This window comes from Dasypus novemcinctus, chromosome 9, assembly GCF_030445035.2.
Source record: "Dasypus novemcinctus isolate mDasNov1 chromosome 9, mDasNov1.1.hap2, whole genome shotgun sequence".
Lineage (NCBI taxonomy): Eukaryota > Metazoa > Chordata > Mammalia > Cingulata > Dasypodidae > Dasypus > Dasypus novemcinctus.
In genome coordinates, this window is record NC_080681.1 from 42,311,245 (window position 1) to 42,329,914 (window position 18,670).

Genomic DNA, 18,670 nt, shown 5'->3' on the forward strand with positions numbered 1-18,670 from the left:
CAACTTAAGGTATGAGAAACCAGATTGGTAGACCTGAAGACAACATTTAGGGGAAAGAGGCTATTATTCTTTCCTTCTTTCCTTTCATTCATTCTTTCAATGAATATTCAAGTACCTTGTGTGTACCAGATGCTGTTCTTAGATGTTGAGGATACAGCAGTGACTAAAATGGACGAATCAAAGGTAATGAAATGCAGAGTAGCGAATGCTGGCTCCCTGAAAATCACCATCAAAAAACCTGTTGATAAGCAAAGATGAGCTTATCGCTTGCTGTGGTGGTGGAGCTGCTACCTTGCCAAGTCCCAGTATTGCGTTGGGTAGGGGAGGACAGAGTTCAGATGTAGGTTCAGGAGTTGCTTCAAGGCAGGTCTTTCAAATGGGGGGAGCGACATGGGGAGCACAGGGAGCATGGCAGGGGGCAGGGCTTGATTAGAATTGGGTAAGGATCATGCTATGATGGTTTGGGGGATTTCAAAGACTCTTGGAGTTGTTAGATTAAATCCCCGAGTTAATATATGTTTAAATAGGGTTTTTGGAAGTTCCTAAAATGAACTGTATAGTTGTTTGCAACTTCTACATTTCTGGGCAAGCATTTCCTGGACAAGTAAAGTCATATGAATGTAGATGGGAGCTAGGAAAGCCAGTTAGTGCCAAGTCATGTTACTGTAGACTTAGTGGTATGCCAGAAAGTTATAACTGCTGTGGAACAAAGCGGCGGAAGAGCTGGGGAGTGCCTGGAGGTGCCCAAGGGTGTTTTCAGTTTTCAGTGCGTGGCAAGGGAAGCCTCACTGAGAAGGTGATGTTAGGGACAAGACCTGAGGCTGTAGGCAGAGAGAACCGTGAAGGGCGAGGCAGGAGGACACCTGGCAAGCTTCAGGGACTGCCTGGGCGCCAGCGTGGCTTTGGTGGAGGGGAAGGCGGTGGGCATGGAGGTGAAGGGCAGTTTAGTTTTGAGTTCTGTGAGGCATTGTGCTCCTGCACAACCTAAGAAAATTACTTTGTGGTATTTTAAACTGGGCATTCTGATGGAGGGGCATGATATTAAACAATGAAAAGTAGCTAAAGGTGCATTCCATATACTATAATTTGTGATCAAGCCTTTAAAAACTCATATGTGTTTTTGTTTATTTTTTTTGTAGTATCATCATCTAAAGAACATCTCCCTGGGGACTCTTGATTATGGAAAAAATGAAGACAATATAATTGGCTTAAAAGTCTGTAAGCAGCATTATAAGAAAGGGACCATGTTTCCTTCAAACGAGACACTGAATATTGACAGTGACATTGAGATAGGTAACGCAGCAATAATTTGATTAAATGCCTTTATCATCTTCTGTGGTAATGCCCTTGTATGCTGGCAACCAAGTGGAATGAATGTTGCTTTTGTGAGCACTCACCTATTTGAGACTGCCACTTTACTAGATGCCTGCCAGATTCTTTGGCTCAGAAACTGCTTGTTTACATTGATGGGACAGGGCAGCATTTGTGGATCTCTTTAGTGCAAGTCAAGATTGTATTTTATGCATGATTATTCTGTAAACCCACAACTTCTCTAATAAAGGAAAGAACAATAAGTGAGCAGAAGTCATTGGGTAGGCTTCTGGAAAAGTATTTAGAAGGGTGGGACTAGGACTTCTAGTTGAGCATGCCCTTTAGGTGCTTTGCCACTATTATTTTCTTCTTGCCTCTAACCAGACACAAAGCCTGGAAGTTCAGCCACTGTCATGTTCCTGTAAAATGACAAGCCAAATACTAGGGCTAGCAAAGCAACCAGTCCCATAAGCCATTAAGCTGTGGTTCCAGTTTTAGACTGCTTTACCTCCAGATGTTTTATTGCATGAGCTAAATAAACTTCTTATTTGGAGTTCTATTTCCAGCAATAGTGTTAACTATATATATCTCTAGATATTCATGCAGCAAAATATATAAAATTGCTAGGAGAAATATTGAAATTACTCTTTAAATGCATGGATAAGCTTACAAAAAAAAATTAGTGCAGGGGTAAATGCACAGGTGTTTCCTGTTTAGGATTTCCCTCCAGGAGGGGGCTTTTCGAAAAAAGTGAGTCTGTATTTATTAAATGAAATAATGTGTGTAAAAGTGCTTTGTATACTTAATTTTTCCATTTGTAAAGTATACAAATACTGTTCAAAGATGAGTTGTGATTAGCAATTCATTTTCTTTTAGGAGATCACTTGGCGAAAAGTTTAACTGCTAATTATAAGGTGAATCGTTTTGTGCCATTCTGCTAAGATTTTAAAAGGGCACCGTATATAAATATATATAAATGCAAAGGCTCTGGCGGTTTTGCCATTCTTTCAACAACAAACCTCTAGTGTTTACCTATCATGCCCGCGTCACTCACTGTTTTTGTACTAGGTTTGCAAAGATCGCAGCCTTGGCCCCCAAGTAGCTACCAGTTCAGGAGTAGGGGGCCAATTTGGGAGCATGATTAAAAGTGTCCCATGCTCTTGACTTGACAGTAGCAGCCCCTGAGCCAGCACCATCAGGAGCCCATGCAGCATCTGCCTCACAGGTTGCTTTTAGAGACCATCGAGGTGGTGAACAGTTGCTTGGATCCAAGGCCAGCAGCCTTCAATGACTATTGTCTTATTGCCCTGGAGGCTTCTGCTGTCCTGAGATCTGTTTGGTAACTAACCTACAGGGACTAATGCTATTTTACCCTTAATCTTTCACCTGGGATGTCAGCTACACTTTTCCCTGTAGAGAGCGTGGTAGATGGGCTAGAAGTTTGTCCAGGGAGCTTCTGCCTCAAGTGTGCCATTGGTCACTGGCCCTTTTAAAAATATGCAGCTCACCTTGGCTAGCATTCTTTGACTGTTTTCCAGTGATTCATATGTTGTTTTGCTCAATTGATTTTCCTTGGAAATGACTCAAGAAATGTGGCCAAAGTTAATATTGGTGACTAGGTAGGACAGGCAGTGCCAGAAGGCTGGATTTATTCCCTGACCATTGGACAGTGGTGCCCTGTTCGTTTCCTTTCTAATAGAACAGGGAATATTTTTTATCAATTGGAGAGAACTTGATTTTTTTAATTTTAAGAGAGACTGTTTATTACTGATATATTTAAAAGTTATCGAGAATATTTTTAAAAAATACTTGATATCGGATTTTAGACTCCTTTCTCTTGGTCACCCCTGAGGGAAGCCTGTAGATGATATAAATAGGATTTTGAGTTTGACCTCATTGGTGTGGCATTACGGGTTAGGTAGGTCAATTAGCAGAACTCTTTTAGATGAACAATTCATGTGAATTTTGTATCATATGCTCTGTTTCAAGATGAGACCTGTCCTTCAGTGTATTAAAGGTAGAGACAGACTTGCATCCCTAGCATTCCCTGTGGGTTTATATTATAATATATACTATATATACATTATAATACTTAAGCGTATAACTGATTGGGCAGATCAAGCCAAGCGTTTCTCTTAATTCATTCTTGGGCCTCTTTGTCTCGTTCCTGCCTCTAGGGCGACAATTTTCCAGTTCAATCCTCATTGGAAGGACTATTATGAATCCTGTTTTTTGAAAAATTGTTTTACAGCATTTAGCTGGCTATAATTCAAATACAGTGTTTCATTTTCTGTAACCCAATTTTTGAATATCTGTTCTCCCTTCTCAATTTTCTAAGTGGGGCCTGATGGCCATGTCATCATTCCCCCCTGCTGTTTGAAAAACTTATCTAATCCACCCTCCCTTTGTTGAGGGTTATAAATTCATTTGTCATAATATTCTGCTATGTAAGTAAGATTCATTTGAGATTGTAGATAGTTGCTTGTTTGAGGTTTGATATTTTACTTAGGACTTTTGTCATCCTTGTCTGATTTTTTAAAATTTTTAATTTTTTATCTCAGTTGTTAGATTTAACTGGCTCCAGGTGCCTGATAGCCTCAGCAGCAATAGCTGTTGTGTAAGAAGTACTAGCCTTCAGAGAATTTTAAATGCATATTTAGATAAAGTATAATGTTGTAATTACAAACACATTAATACAAAATTTGAACAACCCAATAGACATTTTAAGGCAAAATTTATAAACAGTGTGAAATTATTAACCAAAAAATATGCTGTCATTTTCTATGAATTCAAGATGCTATCAATTGTTTAAAAGACTGTTCTGTTTCAGAGATATTTAAATGTGAAAAAAATGTACATCTTAGAATGGATGAAAAAGAGCTAGGAGAGCTTTTGGCACATTGTTAATTCTGGCATATTACTTCAACTTTCAAAATATATCCATTTACTCAGATCAGTTTAATTTAAATGTTTTTTTTTTTTAACTTCACTTTGGAATTGGAATATTAAGGATAGAAGGGACTTCTAATATCATCAGTTTGGCCTTCATTTTACAGATGAGGAAACTGATGCCCATCAAACTGGGTGACTAAGCCAAGGCCAGATGAGGATTTAGTAATAGCAGGTCTTTATTACTCAAACATAAGCATTGGCATCGCCTGGGAGCTTGTGAGACGTGTGCAGAATCTCAGGCCCTACCCCAGACCTGTGGAATCCAAATTTACATCCTATCAAGATCCTTGGGTGATTCATATGCACATGAAATTTGAGAAGCACAGGTCCAGTGCTCTCCCACTAAAGATCTTGGACTTCACACAGACCTCTCTGCTTTATTGCCCACCCCATGTTCTCCCCTATCAGTCACCACCTCCTGCCTTCTGTACCCAGCTTAGATGCCTTTATCCATCGATATCACTCCCTTATGTAAGCTGTCAAGGCCATTGCTCACTTTCTCCTGTTTTTCTTACCTGAATCCTCCCAACCTTGATTGGTCCCAAGCTTCTTACATTCCTTTAATCTGGAACAAATTTGCTTTTTTTTTTCTTTTATGACCTAGAGATCTTTGAAGAGTAGAATGTTGCTGCTCACTTTTGTTTGTCTGTTTCTTTGTGATTAAGCTGAAGTTCTACATTTTTGGCAATAATACTGCACAAGTGTGTTGTGTCCTCAGAGCATCCTATCCAGAGGCACGTGGTGTGGAATGATACTAACAGACCACTTAGGGCAGTATCTGCCAGGTTCTCCACTGTATGTGGTAGGGAGACACTTTGAAATATTTTAACTATCCTGCTTTCTCACCACACTTCCGCCATTTAATTTCAGCATCTGATGCTTGCCTGAGGCACTCATTACTTATCTTTTCGTTGCCCAGATTGTATTCACTTAGACCTTCAGGTCCTCACTGAGAATCCTGAGGACTGGAAGAACTTGTCATTCTTCAGACTAGAATTTCATCGGTAAGTTTGTTTTTAAGTCTCATTTCTTGACGGGGGCGGGGTGTTGTAGGACTCTGATCATTTAATACCACATCATATTTTTCATTCAGGCTCTTACAACTTGAAATCTCCTTTCACCTCAAAGGCATTGACTTACAGACAATTCATACCCGTGAGCTACCTGACTGTTTTGTCTTTCAGAATACGGTAGGTGCCTCTGTTTTCCTAAGCCTCTATTTATGCTCTTTCTCTGTTCCTTTTGTCAAACACAGCAGCCTACAGATGTGTTAAGTGCAGTCGTGTTTAAATGACGTCCCTGTTGGCACTGTTGATCCAGGTGCCATTCCTTCTGAAAATGAAGTGAACCCTTTGCAACATCTTCAAACTAGATTTCTGGGTTGAAAAGAGGAACTTTCACAAAAGGTTTCGACCTTCGACTCTCATAAATTTTTAAAATTTGCTCATAATGACCTTTAAATATATAATTTTTTCCCCACTTTTAAAGGAAGGTCTTTGCAAATATGTAGCACATGTCTTCAGACTTAGAGTCAGAAACTGCCACCTTGATCTGAAGGTGGGTTTTTCAAAGAGTAGTTATTGATGTCCTTCCTGTGTGTGGGAAGTGGCAGAGAGCAGTAGAAGAGACTGTTCACTTTTGTGGGAAGAGCAAGCTGCTGATTCACTGGCCCAATTTCACCAAGTTTCTTTTTATTATTATTTCAATTAATGCTGTTGAGGTGTTAAACTGAACCCTAAGCTGAAAGTTGTAGATACGGGCCTTGTAGCTGCTCAGAAGAGTGCCTCATTCAACCACATTCAACAAAGGGTGAGTCCCAGCTCTGTGCCTTGAGATCCAGAGGCCCCTGGGAAGCTTACAGCTAGTGGAGGAGATGTGAACACAATCCAGCCGAGAAATCAAAGTAATGACAAATTGTGATGCCTGGGGAGGAAGACTGTCTCAGGCAGGCAAGTGCACGATTAAGCGCCCCTGCAGGCAAGAACTGCACAGCGTGGACCCGGAGGGACAGGGACAGAGAGAGACCGGAGCGTGGGGAAGGGGCCAGCAAGGGCGCATCGTTTACGACTTTGTGGCCGCAGAGGCAATGTGTGTGAAACAAATTTTGACTTTTCGTTTTTGTTTCTCTTCTTTTGATGTTCATTTGCTTTAAGGGTTTAAAGGCTTGAGAGAAGAACTTTAGGAGCTCTCTTCGGGAAACAGAGACCTTGACTTCCCAGGCTTCATAGAGGTTTTAACTGTGGCTTCTAAGTATAGAAACGAGGCCCATATGGTTTAGTTGTTGAACTTCTGGTTTGGTTGTAGTGATAGTCTTGGATTATACTCAGGCACATGTGAGTTTGATCACAGATCATCAGTGTACTCAGTTATCCATCTTTTTCACCTGGAATTTTTTAGATTTGTGTCATGTATTAACCCTGACAACATCTTGGAATACGTCACTAATATATTTTAAATGATTGAAAAGTAATGTGAAAGATTTGGGGACATTTGGAAATCCTTAAGTTCAGTCTTCAAGTTTGGAGCAATGTTTGTTGTTTCTGAGACTATTATATGCAGCTCTTGAAGTAAACAGTTTTTAGCCTAGTTAAAACCTAAGGTTTCACACTCAGAGGACTAAATTGAAGGAAATGCTTTTTGAATTCCATTCAGTATAATAAATGAGGTCATAAGAGTCTCTTTTCATAGATTAGTGAATTTGGGTTTTTATTCCTGGGACAGTTTGACTTGTCTTATTCTAGGATGTCTCTGAATCAGAGATATAAAATCCTGGATTTAAAAAATTTCGTGTATTCATTCTTGGAACCATATTTTGTCATTAATAATACAAATTATGAACAAATCATGTGAAGCAGGCATTTTCATTAGTATAAATCTCTCTGGGTCAACAAGCTGTTTAGATGGCATTGAATTTTTTAAGCAGAATTAATTTAACAAGTCACATTTTCTGCTGGTTTGTAATCTCTTCATACATTTGTGTCTCCAGATTACCTTTGACAATAAAGCTCACAGTGGCAAAATCAAAATCTATTTTGACAGTGATGCCACCATTGAAGAATGTAAAGACTTGAACATATCTGGATCTAGTAAGTATTTGATACGCTTGCTCACTGTGGAGTAGGGTTGATTTTTAATGCTTTATTTTAGGATTTGTGGTGTTTAAATGGTTTATTTGGGTGGTAATAGGAAGGAATGGCTCCAGGAAAACTATATTTGAGCATTAGACTTTGTAACACATTCCCCAAAGCTTGCATTTTTGTTCAATTCAGCAAATGTTTATTATCCACCTCTTATGAGAGGCAGCATAATGTGGCTCACTGGTCAGGAGCACAGGCTCTGGAGCCAGACTGGCCTGGGTTCATGTCCTGGCTCCATTTGCTGCTCTGCCTGTGATCTTGAACAATGGGGTAGGTTGACTCAAGTTTTAATCCTCAGTCCTGTGATTGTGGACTCATTTATAAACGGGATCTTCAAGTCCTAACCCCTGCTCCTGTGGGTATGGGCTCATTTGTAAATGGAACCTTTGAAGTTCCTATTCGGATGAACTTAAATTGATTCAGGTGGGCCTTATGAGTGGAGTCCTTATAAGCAAAGGAAATTGGATATGGAAACAGAAACCACAGGAGAAAATAGGAAAAGGCAGTGACCATGTGACAGAGACAGACACTGAGTGCCAGCAAGCCACCACCAGAACGCTGCAGACTTCTGAGAAGGTGTGGCCTGTCGATACTTTGGTTTTGGACTTCTAGCCTCCAAATTGTGAATTCCTGTTGTTTAAGTCAACCAAACTGTGGTATTTTGTTGTAGCAGCCCGGGCAAGCCAAGACAGACAAGTCACTTACCTTTCTCTGTCTAAGAACCTTTCTCTGCAAAACAAGGCAATAATGATACTTACCTTCTTAGGTATTGAGTATCAAATGAATTGGTTTGTTAAGCAAAGCACTGAGAACAAGGGTTGGTAGCTGGTAGTTGCTAGGCGCTCTGAGAACAGAAAGAAAATGCCACAGTGAAGGAGACTGATGTGCTGTAAAATATCTAATGCATGATAGATAGGATTAAGTTGTAGAGGTACCAAAAGGTGCGAGGATATAGAAAGAAAATATTAATTTTGACTAGGATAGAGTGAGAAATGAGATCTAGAGATGATTGTTGGGGAAGGTAGGCTCTGACCTGAACCTTGGATGACAGAGGAATGGAGACCTCTGAGCTGAGAGAGTGGCCTGTATAAACAGCCATTACTCAGTCATTACTCCTGAGAATACCTCTTAATCCAAATGTATAAGATGGGCAACAGGATTGGCTTCCTTTGCTCGGTGAGGGCTCAAGATGATATTAATGTTGGATGTCAGTGTTTTTTTTTTTAATTTGAAAGCTGTTTAACTTGCTTTTGACCAGATTACCAGAACACAATAAAAGTTAAATGCCTGTAGTTCCCAATTATTTTTTCTTTTTTAAAACTGGATTTAATTTGCAGCCTTTGGCTTTTAAGTTGTATAACTGATTCAATACTGGTTCTGATGATTTTTCTTTTAATTAAAGAAGTTGTGGGTTTACGGACAAATCATGCATAAAAAACAGTTCTGATGATGTTGAAGTTGTAGTTTCCTATTTTAACTTTTATTGAGCATATACTTCAGTGGTATTAATTACATTCATAATGTTGTTCTACCATTGATTACGAAGATTTTTCATGACCCAAACAGAAACTCTGCACTATTAATCAGTAAGTCCCTAGTCCCCTCTATTCCTTGGGCCCTGGTAACCTGTAGTCTACTTTCTGTTCTCTGAATTTGCTTATTCTAAATATTTCATATACATGGGATCATACAATATTTGTCCTTTTGTGCCCGACTTATTTCACTCAGCATGATAATTTCAGGGTTCATTCATATTATAGCATGTATCAGAATTTTATTCCTTTTTATGAGAATAATATTCGATTGTGTGTATATAATACATTTTCTTTATCCATTCACCTGTCGATGGACATTTGGGTTGTTTCTACCTTTTGGCTATTGTCAATAATGCTGCTGTGAACGTGCTGTTACACATATCTGTTCAAGTTACTGTTTTCAGTTCTTTTGGGTATATTCCTAGGAGTGGAATTACTGGAACACATGGCAATTTTTGAGGAACTGCCAAACTGTTTTCCACAGTAGCTGTAACATTTTACAATCCCTCCAACAATGAACAATAGTTCCAGTAACACTTGTTATTGTGCTTTTTAAAAGTAGCCATCCTAGTCTGTGTGAAGTGGTATCTCATTGTGGTTTTGATTTGCATTTCCCTGATGACTAGTGATTTGATCACCTTTTCATGTGCTTATTTTTGCCACTTGTATTTCTTTTTTAGAGAAATGTCTTTTTAAGACATTTGCCCATTTTAAAATTGGATTATTTGTCTTATTGTTGTTAGGTTATCACAGTTCTTTATGTATTCTGGATATTAAACCTTTGTCAGATATATGATTTGCACCTATTTTCTCCCATTCCGTGGGTTGTCTTTCACGTTCTTGATGATGTCCTTTGATTCACAAGTTTTTTAATTTTGATGAATCCAAGTTTCTATGTATTTTTTCTTTTGATGTTCATACTTGTGGTCTCATATCTAAGAAGTCACTACCAAATCTCATGTCATGGAGGTTTTTCCCTATTTTTTTTTAGTTTTATGTTTTTAGCTCTTATGTTGTAGTCATTAATCCATTTTGAGTTGATTTTTATATATGGTGTGAGGCAGGGGTCCAACTTCATTGTTGTGTATGTGGGTATCCAGTTTACCCAGCATCATTTGTTTCTTTTTTTTTTTTAATTTTTTTTTTAATTTATTTTTTATTTATTTCTCTCCCCTCCCCCCAGTTGTCTGCTCTCTGTGTCCATCCGCTTTGTGTTCTTATGTGTCTGCTTGTATTCTTGTCAGCAGTACCTGGAATTTGTCTCATTTTGTTGTGTCATCTTGCTGCGTCAGCTCTCTGTGTGTGCAGTGCCATTCCTGAGCAGGCTGCACTCTTTTTGCGCTGGGCGGCTCTCTTTACAGGGTGCACTCCTTGCACATGGGGCTCTCCTACGTGGGAGACACCCCTGCATGGCAGGACACTCCTTGTGTGCATCAGCATTGCGCATGGGCCAGCTCATCACTCGGGTCAGGAGGTCCTGGGTTTGAACCGTGGACCTCCCGTGTGGTAGATGGACACCCTAACCATTGGGCCAAGTCCGCTTTCCCAGCATCATTCATTGAAAATACTGTTCTTTGCCTACTGAATGGATTTGGTATCCTTTGTTGAAAATCAGCTGACCATTAATGTGGGGTTCCATTTCTGGACTCTCAATGCAGCCCATTGATACAGTGTTTTGATTACTATGACTGAGTAGTAAGCTTTGAAATCAGTAAGAACCCCTAGTTTTGTTCTTTTTCAGGAGGGTTTTGGCTATTTGGGGTCCTTGCAATTCATTATAAAATTGATGATCGGCAGTTCCATTTATGCAAAAAGGCTGCTGGAATTTTGATAGGGATTTGATTGAATCTGTAGGTTGTTTTGGGTAGTATTATCTTCTTAACAATATTAAATGTTCTACTTCATGAACATGGGATGTCTTGTCATTTATTTTCAGTCTTCTTTAATTTCTTTCAGCAGTGATTTGTAGTTTTCAGCATACAAGTCTTCCACGTCCTTGATCAGAATACACAATTTTAGGTTCTGTTAAAAAGTGGTTAGGATTCCCTAGCAGCTGTGTTCTTTCTCTCCCTCTCTTCTTTTGAATCTCTCTCCTCTCTCCCTGCTTTTTCTCTGGCCCCCCTCTCTTCCCCTCCCCCTCCCATCCCTTCCCCAATTTTCTAAGTCCAAATATAAGTTGCAGTCATTTTCTGTGGAAAAAGCTTATCTTTGTTATGTATGAAATGTTTAAAATCGTCATTATGAACAAATTAGTCAAATACGGTGCCCTAATGCTATTTCCTTCCTCCCCACAAAAGGCTTTTTAGAACTTCAGGGTTTTTCCTTGCCTTGTACTCTGAAGAGAGGAGCTCTGACTCCCTCTTGTGGCTAGAGAGGAGAAACACAAACCTCACAGACCCCTGAGTAGACAACACTTAAATTTAAATATGCCTCTCCCAGAGCTGTGTCCTAAGAAAAAAAATGAGGTGATTAAGAGACCACAAACTTAATAGTATGCTAGCACTAAACAGCTGAACTTTAGAAACCCACTTGGGAAGTGAATTTTTTCCATATGCGAGCTGTCTGGTAGATTAATTGCCCTGGCTTTGGGGGAGGTAGAGAGAATGGAAGTGGAAAAGGGCAAGGGTGACCGCTGGTACTGTTCTTAGGCTACTTCCCAAAGGTTCTGTAGTTCATTCATACCCACACATTTAACCCGAGGTTTCTCTCCCCCTTTCATCATTTCTAACTCTCAAGGCAAAATATGAGGAGTGTCCATTTTCATATGCAAACTTCATGCTGCTTCAGGGTGTGCCTCTAATCCTCACTTGATTTCTTAAGTATAGCAATTTGGGGATGAGGGGCTTGGAGAGGTATTGGTGGGCAGGATCCCCCTCCCCACTGACGGGTGATAGAAATGAGTGTTACAGCGATATGGGGTTTAAGTCAGTTTGGGAAGCCCTGGGTTAGAGTCACAAAAGCAGGCCAGTGGTATGTGTCAGGACTTAACTGGGTCTTGGAAAACCTGAATGGTGCATAGTATTTCTCTAGCCAAATTGGCAGGGGCATCTTGGGACAAGAGCTTTACAAACCCAGATATAGGAAATATTCCTCTGGAGATAACATGGTTTCAATAACCCAAGAAAGCAATTATGGCATTCATAAAATATTTTTTTGGCACATTAAACTGGTCTTCTCAATAAATAAAAGCAAAATAAAAACATTATCTGAATTCTTTCTTACAAGGAATGGTGCTTCTTTCTGGGTCTGGGCCTCAGTTTACCCATCTATAAAGTAAGGCCCAGTACAAGCATTCTTGTGGAGAATTTGTTCTAGTTATTAGTCAGGTTCCAGATGTCGTTCTTGCATTTCACATGATTTTCAGTACCATTTTCTCTAAAACTGCCCCTATTCCATGCATTAAAAAAAGGTCTTAGGTTCTAGAAAAGGTTTCTTAGCTATCCATTAGGTGATATCTTGGAATAACTTATTTTTTATTTACTAGAGAAGTTTTGGGTTTATAGAATGATCATGCATAAAATACAAGATTCCCACACACCACCCACTACCACCGCCACCTTGTATTGGTATGGAACATTTGTTATAATTTATAATAGCACATTTTTATTAGTGAACTATTAACTAAAAACTGTGATTTAACTTAGGGCCCAGAGTTTGTATAGTGTAGTTCTATGGATTTTTTAAAAAATTTATTCTATTACCATATATACAATCTAACATTTCCCCTTTTAGTCATATTAAGATATATATTTCAGTGCTGTTAATTACGTTCACAGTGTTGTTCTACCATCACCACCAGCTGTTACCAAAACATTTCCATCATTCCAGAAAGGAATCATGTACATTTTAAGCCTTAATTTTCCACTCCCTATCCCCACCCTGTCCTCTGGTAACCTATATTCTAGATTCTGACTTTATAAGATTGCTTAATCTAATTAATTCAAATCAATGAGATGGTACAATAATTGTCCTTTTGTGTCTGACTTATTTCACTTGATGTGACATCTTCAAGATTCATCCGTTACGTCACATGCATCAGGTCTTCTTTCCTTTTATATGGCTGAGTAGTATTCCATTGTATGTGTATACCACATTTTGTTTTTCCATTCATTGGTGGTAGACACTTGGTTTGCTTCATATTTTGGCAATTGTGAATAATGCCATTATGAACATCAGTGTGCAAATATCTGTTCAAGTCCCTGCTTTTAATTATTTTGGGTCTATACGTAGTAGTGGGATTGCTGGGTCATATGGTATTTCTATACTTAGTTTTCTGAGGAACTGTCAAACTGCATTCCACAATGGCTGCACCATTTTACATTCCTGCCAGTAAGGAAAGAGTGTTCCTCTTTTTCCACATTCTCTCCAACGCTCGTTATTTTCCCTCTTTTTATAGCAGCCATTCTAATGGATGCGAAATGCTATCTCATTGTGGTTTTGATATGCATTTCCCTGATGGCTGTTGATGTTGAGCATCTTTTCATATGCTTTCTGACCATTTGTATATCTTCTTTACAGGTATTCAAGTTTTTTGCCCCTTTTAAAATTGGGCTGCTTGTGTTTTTGTTGTTAAGTGTAAGGATTTCTTTATGTATCCTGGATATTAAACTTTCATCAAATATATGGTTTCCAAATATGTTCTTCCACTATGTAGGGTGTTTTACTTTCATGATAAAGCCCTTTGGGGCACAAAAGTTTTTAATTTTTATAAGGTCCCATTATGTATTTTTCTTTTATTGCTTCTGTTTTGGGTATAAAGTCTTACGAAACTATTACCCCCAAGTGCAATGTCAAAGACCAAAAAAGAATGAAGGTCCAACAATGAGTCCCTGATACTAATGACTATGCCTGTGAGCCTGTGCACCTGAAATAAGAACAAGGCCTAGAGCAGCAGTGTGCCTAAGAATTACCTCCTGAGAGCCTCCGTGTTGCTCAAATGTGGCCAGTCTCGAAGCCAAACTCAGCATGTAAATTTGTTGCCTTCCCCCCAGTGTGGGACATGACTCCCGGGGATGAGCCTCCCTGGTGCTGAGGGATTACTACCAAGTACCAGCTGATGATGTAACTAGAAAATGACCTTGAATAAAAGGTTCAACTTGGACCAGCAGAATATCTCTGTCTACATATAATAACAGGAGTTAAAAATGCTTTTTGACCTAAATCAAGGGGGAAATGGAAAGGACAAATGAGTTTATATGGCTATGAGTCTCTAAAAAAGAGCCAGGAGGATATCAGAGGGGTTGCCTTTATGCACACCTGAGTAGAGTCCCAGAGACAGATAAAGTAGATACAACCCCAGGTATTGGTTCTTCTGAGGGCTACAGAGACCCACAGGTTCTATGGTCATGGCAGATGGAGTTCAGTGCCATGTCAGTTGGCCCTTCTTTGAAGTTGGTGTTTCTGTGTGATGGAGCTGGACTCAGATGTGATCTCTTTTCACAAGCCTTTCCTGTTACTTTACCAGAATTGTAGTTGGTGCTGAGGTTTAATATATACCCAGGGGATCTGAATCTCTGGACTGATCATATGATATCCAGGCCCTGAGCCTCAACAGACTTCAGCTCCTACACTCTGGTTTATTGGACTTACCCCACTCAGCTAACATGGAGTTGAAGAATGTCAACCACCACTCCATGGAGTAAAGAGTGCCTACAACTGAAAGCAGGAGGATTGCATCCAGCATCCATGTGGAATCTAAGCCCCCTGTTGACATAGATGTGGAAGGGACACAACCAATCCAAGGTCCACAGGATGGAGGAATAGAATATGGACTAGAGTGGACTTACTGATACTCTATTCATGAACTATTGTGATTAGTAATCAAAGAAAATGTGACATTGGTGTGGAGAAAGTGGCCATGGTGGCTGCTGGGTATGGGGAATGGGAGGCAGAGATGAGATGTGGAGGACTTGGAGTTGTCCTGGGTGTTGCTGCAGGGACAATTACTGAACATTGTAGGTCCTCCCATGGCCCACTGGATGGAATGTGGGAGAGTGTGGGCTATGATGCAGACCATTGACCATGAGGTGCAGCGATGTTCAGAGATGTATTCACCAAATGCAATGAATGTCTCATGATGATGGAGGAGAATGTTGCTATGGGGGGAGTAGTGGGGTGAGGGGGGTGGGGGTATATGGGGACCTCATATTTTTTGAATGTAATATTAAAAAAATGAATAAAGACAAAAAATATAAATAAATTAAAAAAAAAAAAAAGAAACCATTACCTAACACAAGGTCCTAAAGATGCTTCCCTATGTTTTAATGGTATATAGTCTTCAATCCATGAACACTTACATTTATTTTGGTTTTCTTTTATTTCCTTTGGCAATGTTTTTTAGATTTCAGTGTACTTGTCCTTTACATCCTTGGTTAGATTTATTCCTAGACATTTGATTCTTTTGGTTGCTATTGTGAATGGATTTTGTTTTGCTTGTTTTTTTTTTTTTTTGTTCTTCTGATTGTTCATTGCTTGTGTATAGAAACACTACTGATTTTGGGGTGTTGATCTTGTACTATCCACATCGCTGATTCATGACTAGCCCTAGGAGCTTTTATTTGGATTTTTCAGGATTTTCTGTATGGGATCATGTCATCTGCAAAAATGGAAAGTTTTATTTCTTCCTTTCCAATTTAGATGACTTTTATTTCTTTTTCTTGCCTAATTGCTCTGGCAAAAACTTCCAGTACAATGCTGATTAAGTATGGTGACAGTAGGTATCCTTGTCTTGTACTTGAACTTAGAGGGAAAGCTTTCAGATTTTCATCATTAAGTCATTGGTTAGTTGTGGGCTTTTCATATATGCCCTTTATCATGTTTAGGAAGTTTCCTTCTATTCCTAATAGTTCTAAATGTTTTTATCAAGATGAAGTCCTAGATTTGCCAAATGCATTTTCTGCATCAATTGAGATAATCATGTGTTTTTGTTCATTTTGTTAATATGGTGTATTACAAAATTGATTTTTTTATGTTGAGCCAACCTTGCATGCCAGTGATAAATCACATTTGATCATGGTATATACTTCTTTTAATATGCTGTTGGATTTGGTTTGCTAGCATTTCAGGGGGAATTTTTACATCTATATTCATAAGAGATATTGGTCTTAGTTTTCCTTTTTTTTTTTTCTTTTAAGGTTGTATTTATTTCTCTCCACCCCCTCATTGTTTGAACTTGCTGTGTCTGTTTGTCTTCCTTCTTTCTTTTAGGAGGCAATGGGAACCTAACCTGGGAACTCCAATGTAGGAGAGAGGAACCTAATCACTTGAGCCACCACTGTTCCCTGCTTTTTTGGTTGTTTCTCTCATTATATTTTTTTCTTCTTCTTTAGTTTCTTGTTGCATCAGCTTGCTGCACCTGCCCATTGCATCAGCTAGCTATCTTTGCTCATCTTCTTTAGGAGGCACTGGGAATCTCTGCTCCCTGCTTTGTTGTGTCTCTCATTATGTTTTTCTTCTTGTGTTATCTTGCCATGCCTGCCCGACAGCTTGGTGTCTTCTTTAGGAAGCAATGGGAACCGAACCATCGACCTCCCATGTGGTAGGCGGGAACTCAATCAGAGCCACATCTGCTTCCCAGTTTTCCTTTCCTTATGGTAACTTTATTTGACTGGGAGTAGGGTGATGTTGGCCTCATAGAATGAATTAGGGAGTGTTCCTTTCTCTTCAGTTTTTTGAAAGAGTTTGAGCAGAATAATCTTCTTGGAATGTTTGGTAGAATTCCCCTATGAAGCCATCTGGTCCTGGATTTTTCTTTATTGGGAGGTTTTCAATTACTGATTCAATCTCTTTACTAGTAATTGGTTTGTTGAAATCTTCTATTTCTTCTTGAGTCAATGTAGGTACTTTGTGTGTTTCTGAGAATTTGTCATTTAGGTTATCTAATTTATTGGCATATAGTTGTTTCTAATATCCTCTTATAGTCCTTTTTATTCCAGTGGAGTTGATAATAATGTCCCCTTTTCATTTCTGATTTTTTTTTTTTGTATCCTCTCTTTTTTCCTTTGTCAGTCTAGCTAAAGTTTTGTCAATTTTATTGATCTCTTCAAAGAACCAACTTTTGGCTTTGTTGAGTCTTTATATTGTTTTTCATTTTCTATTTCATTTATCTCTGCTCTCATGTTTATTTCCTTCCTTCTGCTCATGTAAAGTTGCATAGAGTTTAGTTTGCTCTTCTCTTCCCAATTCTTCCAGTTTTGAGGTTAGTTCTCTGATTTGAAGTCTTTCTTCTTTTTTATGTTTAATCTTTTAATTTTTATTCTTGTAACATATATATGACCTAATCCATTTAAGAGCTATAAATTTCCTTCTCAGTACTGTATTCACTGCATCCCATAAGTTTTGACATACTGCACTTTCATTTTCATTCACCTCAAGATATTTCCTAATTTTTCATTGGTTGCTTAAAGGTATGTTGTTTTATTTCCACATATTTGTGAATTTTCCATTTCTCCCTCTGTTATTGATTTCTCGCTTCATTCTGTTGTGGTCAGAGAATACACATTTTATGATTCAATATATTTGAAATTATTGAGACTTATTTTGTGACCCAGCATATGGTCTATCCTGAAGAATGATCTATGAGCACTTGAGAAGTATGGGTATTCCGTTTTTGTTGGGCGAAGTGTTTTATAGATGTCGGTTAGGTATAGTTGGTTTAGAATATCATTCAAGTATTATATTTCCTTTTGGATCTTCTGAATAGATGTTTTATCCATTATTGAGAGTAGTATATTAAAGTTTCCTACTCTTAATATAGTCATCAGTTTATCCCTTCAGAACCATCAGTGTTTGTTTCATATATTTGAGGCTCTAATGTTAGGGGCATATATATAATTGTTACATCTTCTTGTTTAATTGTTCCCTTTATCAGAATATAATGACTTTCTTTGTCCCTCATGACCATTTTTGACTTAGAGTCTATTTTATCTGATATTAGTATAGCTTCCCCACATCTCTTTTGGTTCCTACTTGTATGTTAAATATTTTTTTCCATCCTTTCACCCTCAATCTACTTGCATCATTGAATTTAAGGTGAGTCTCTTGAAGATAGCATACAGTTAGGTTATTCATTTTAATCCATTCCCAATCTCTGCTTGTTGACTAGAGAGTTTTATCCATTTACATTTAAAATCACTACTGATGATACAGTACTTTCTTCTGCCATTTTGCTATTTAGGCTTTGTGAGTCATACATTTTTTGCCTCTCAATTCTTCCATTAATACTTTTATATTTTTTTATATTTATTTGTTTTTTGGGTTGTATCTGTATTGAATGCCTTCTCATTTCTATCTGGATAAGGATTTCATCTATTTTCCTTGTTACCATGGCATTATGAAGTTAAAAATCAACATCCTAAATATATAACAATCATATTTGGTTGGATACCAACTTAACTTCAATAACAAGCACATATACTTTTCGTATACCCCTCTACCCCCCACTTTTTTTTGTACTTGTTGCCATATATATCTCTGTACATTGTATGTCCAAAAGCATAGATTTATCATTACTTTTTATGCATTTATACTTTAGCAGCTGTAGGAAGTATGAAGTGGAGATACCCATGAAACAATACAGTAAAATAATACTGGCATTTATAATTACCCAAGTGGTTATCTTTATTGCAGATCTTTATTTCTTTATGCCACTATGAACCACAGTCTAGTGTCCTTTCCTCTGTCTGAAGAACCCCTTTTAACATTGTTTGTAGGGCAGGTCTAGTGGTGGTGAACTTC

The 18,670-nt window shown here is 38.5% G+C and overlaps 1 protein-coding gene across 4 annotated transcripts in view; it reads left to right on the plus strand.

Annotated features, from left to right (window-relative positions):
* The window catches only part of MCOLN2 (mucolipin TRP cation channel 2), a 60,441-nt gene that overhangs the window by 22,607 nt on the left and 19,164 nt on the right, over window positions 1-18,670 (plus strand). For all 4 annotated transcript variants that reach the window (XM_058303238.2, XM_058303240.1, XM_058303237.2 and 1 more), the window contains exons 4-7: window positions 1,140-1,293; window positions 5,183-5,267; window positions 5,357-5,453; window positions 7,250-7,349. In XM_058303238.2, the coding sequence (XP_058159221.1) occupies window positions 1,140-1,293; window positions 5,183-5,267; window positions 5,357-5,453; window positions 7,250-7,349 (436 nt within the window). The remainder of the gene's footprint in view (window positions 1-1,139; window positions 1,294-5,182; window positions 5,268-5,356; window positions 5,454-7,249; window positions 7,350-18,670) is intronic.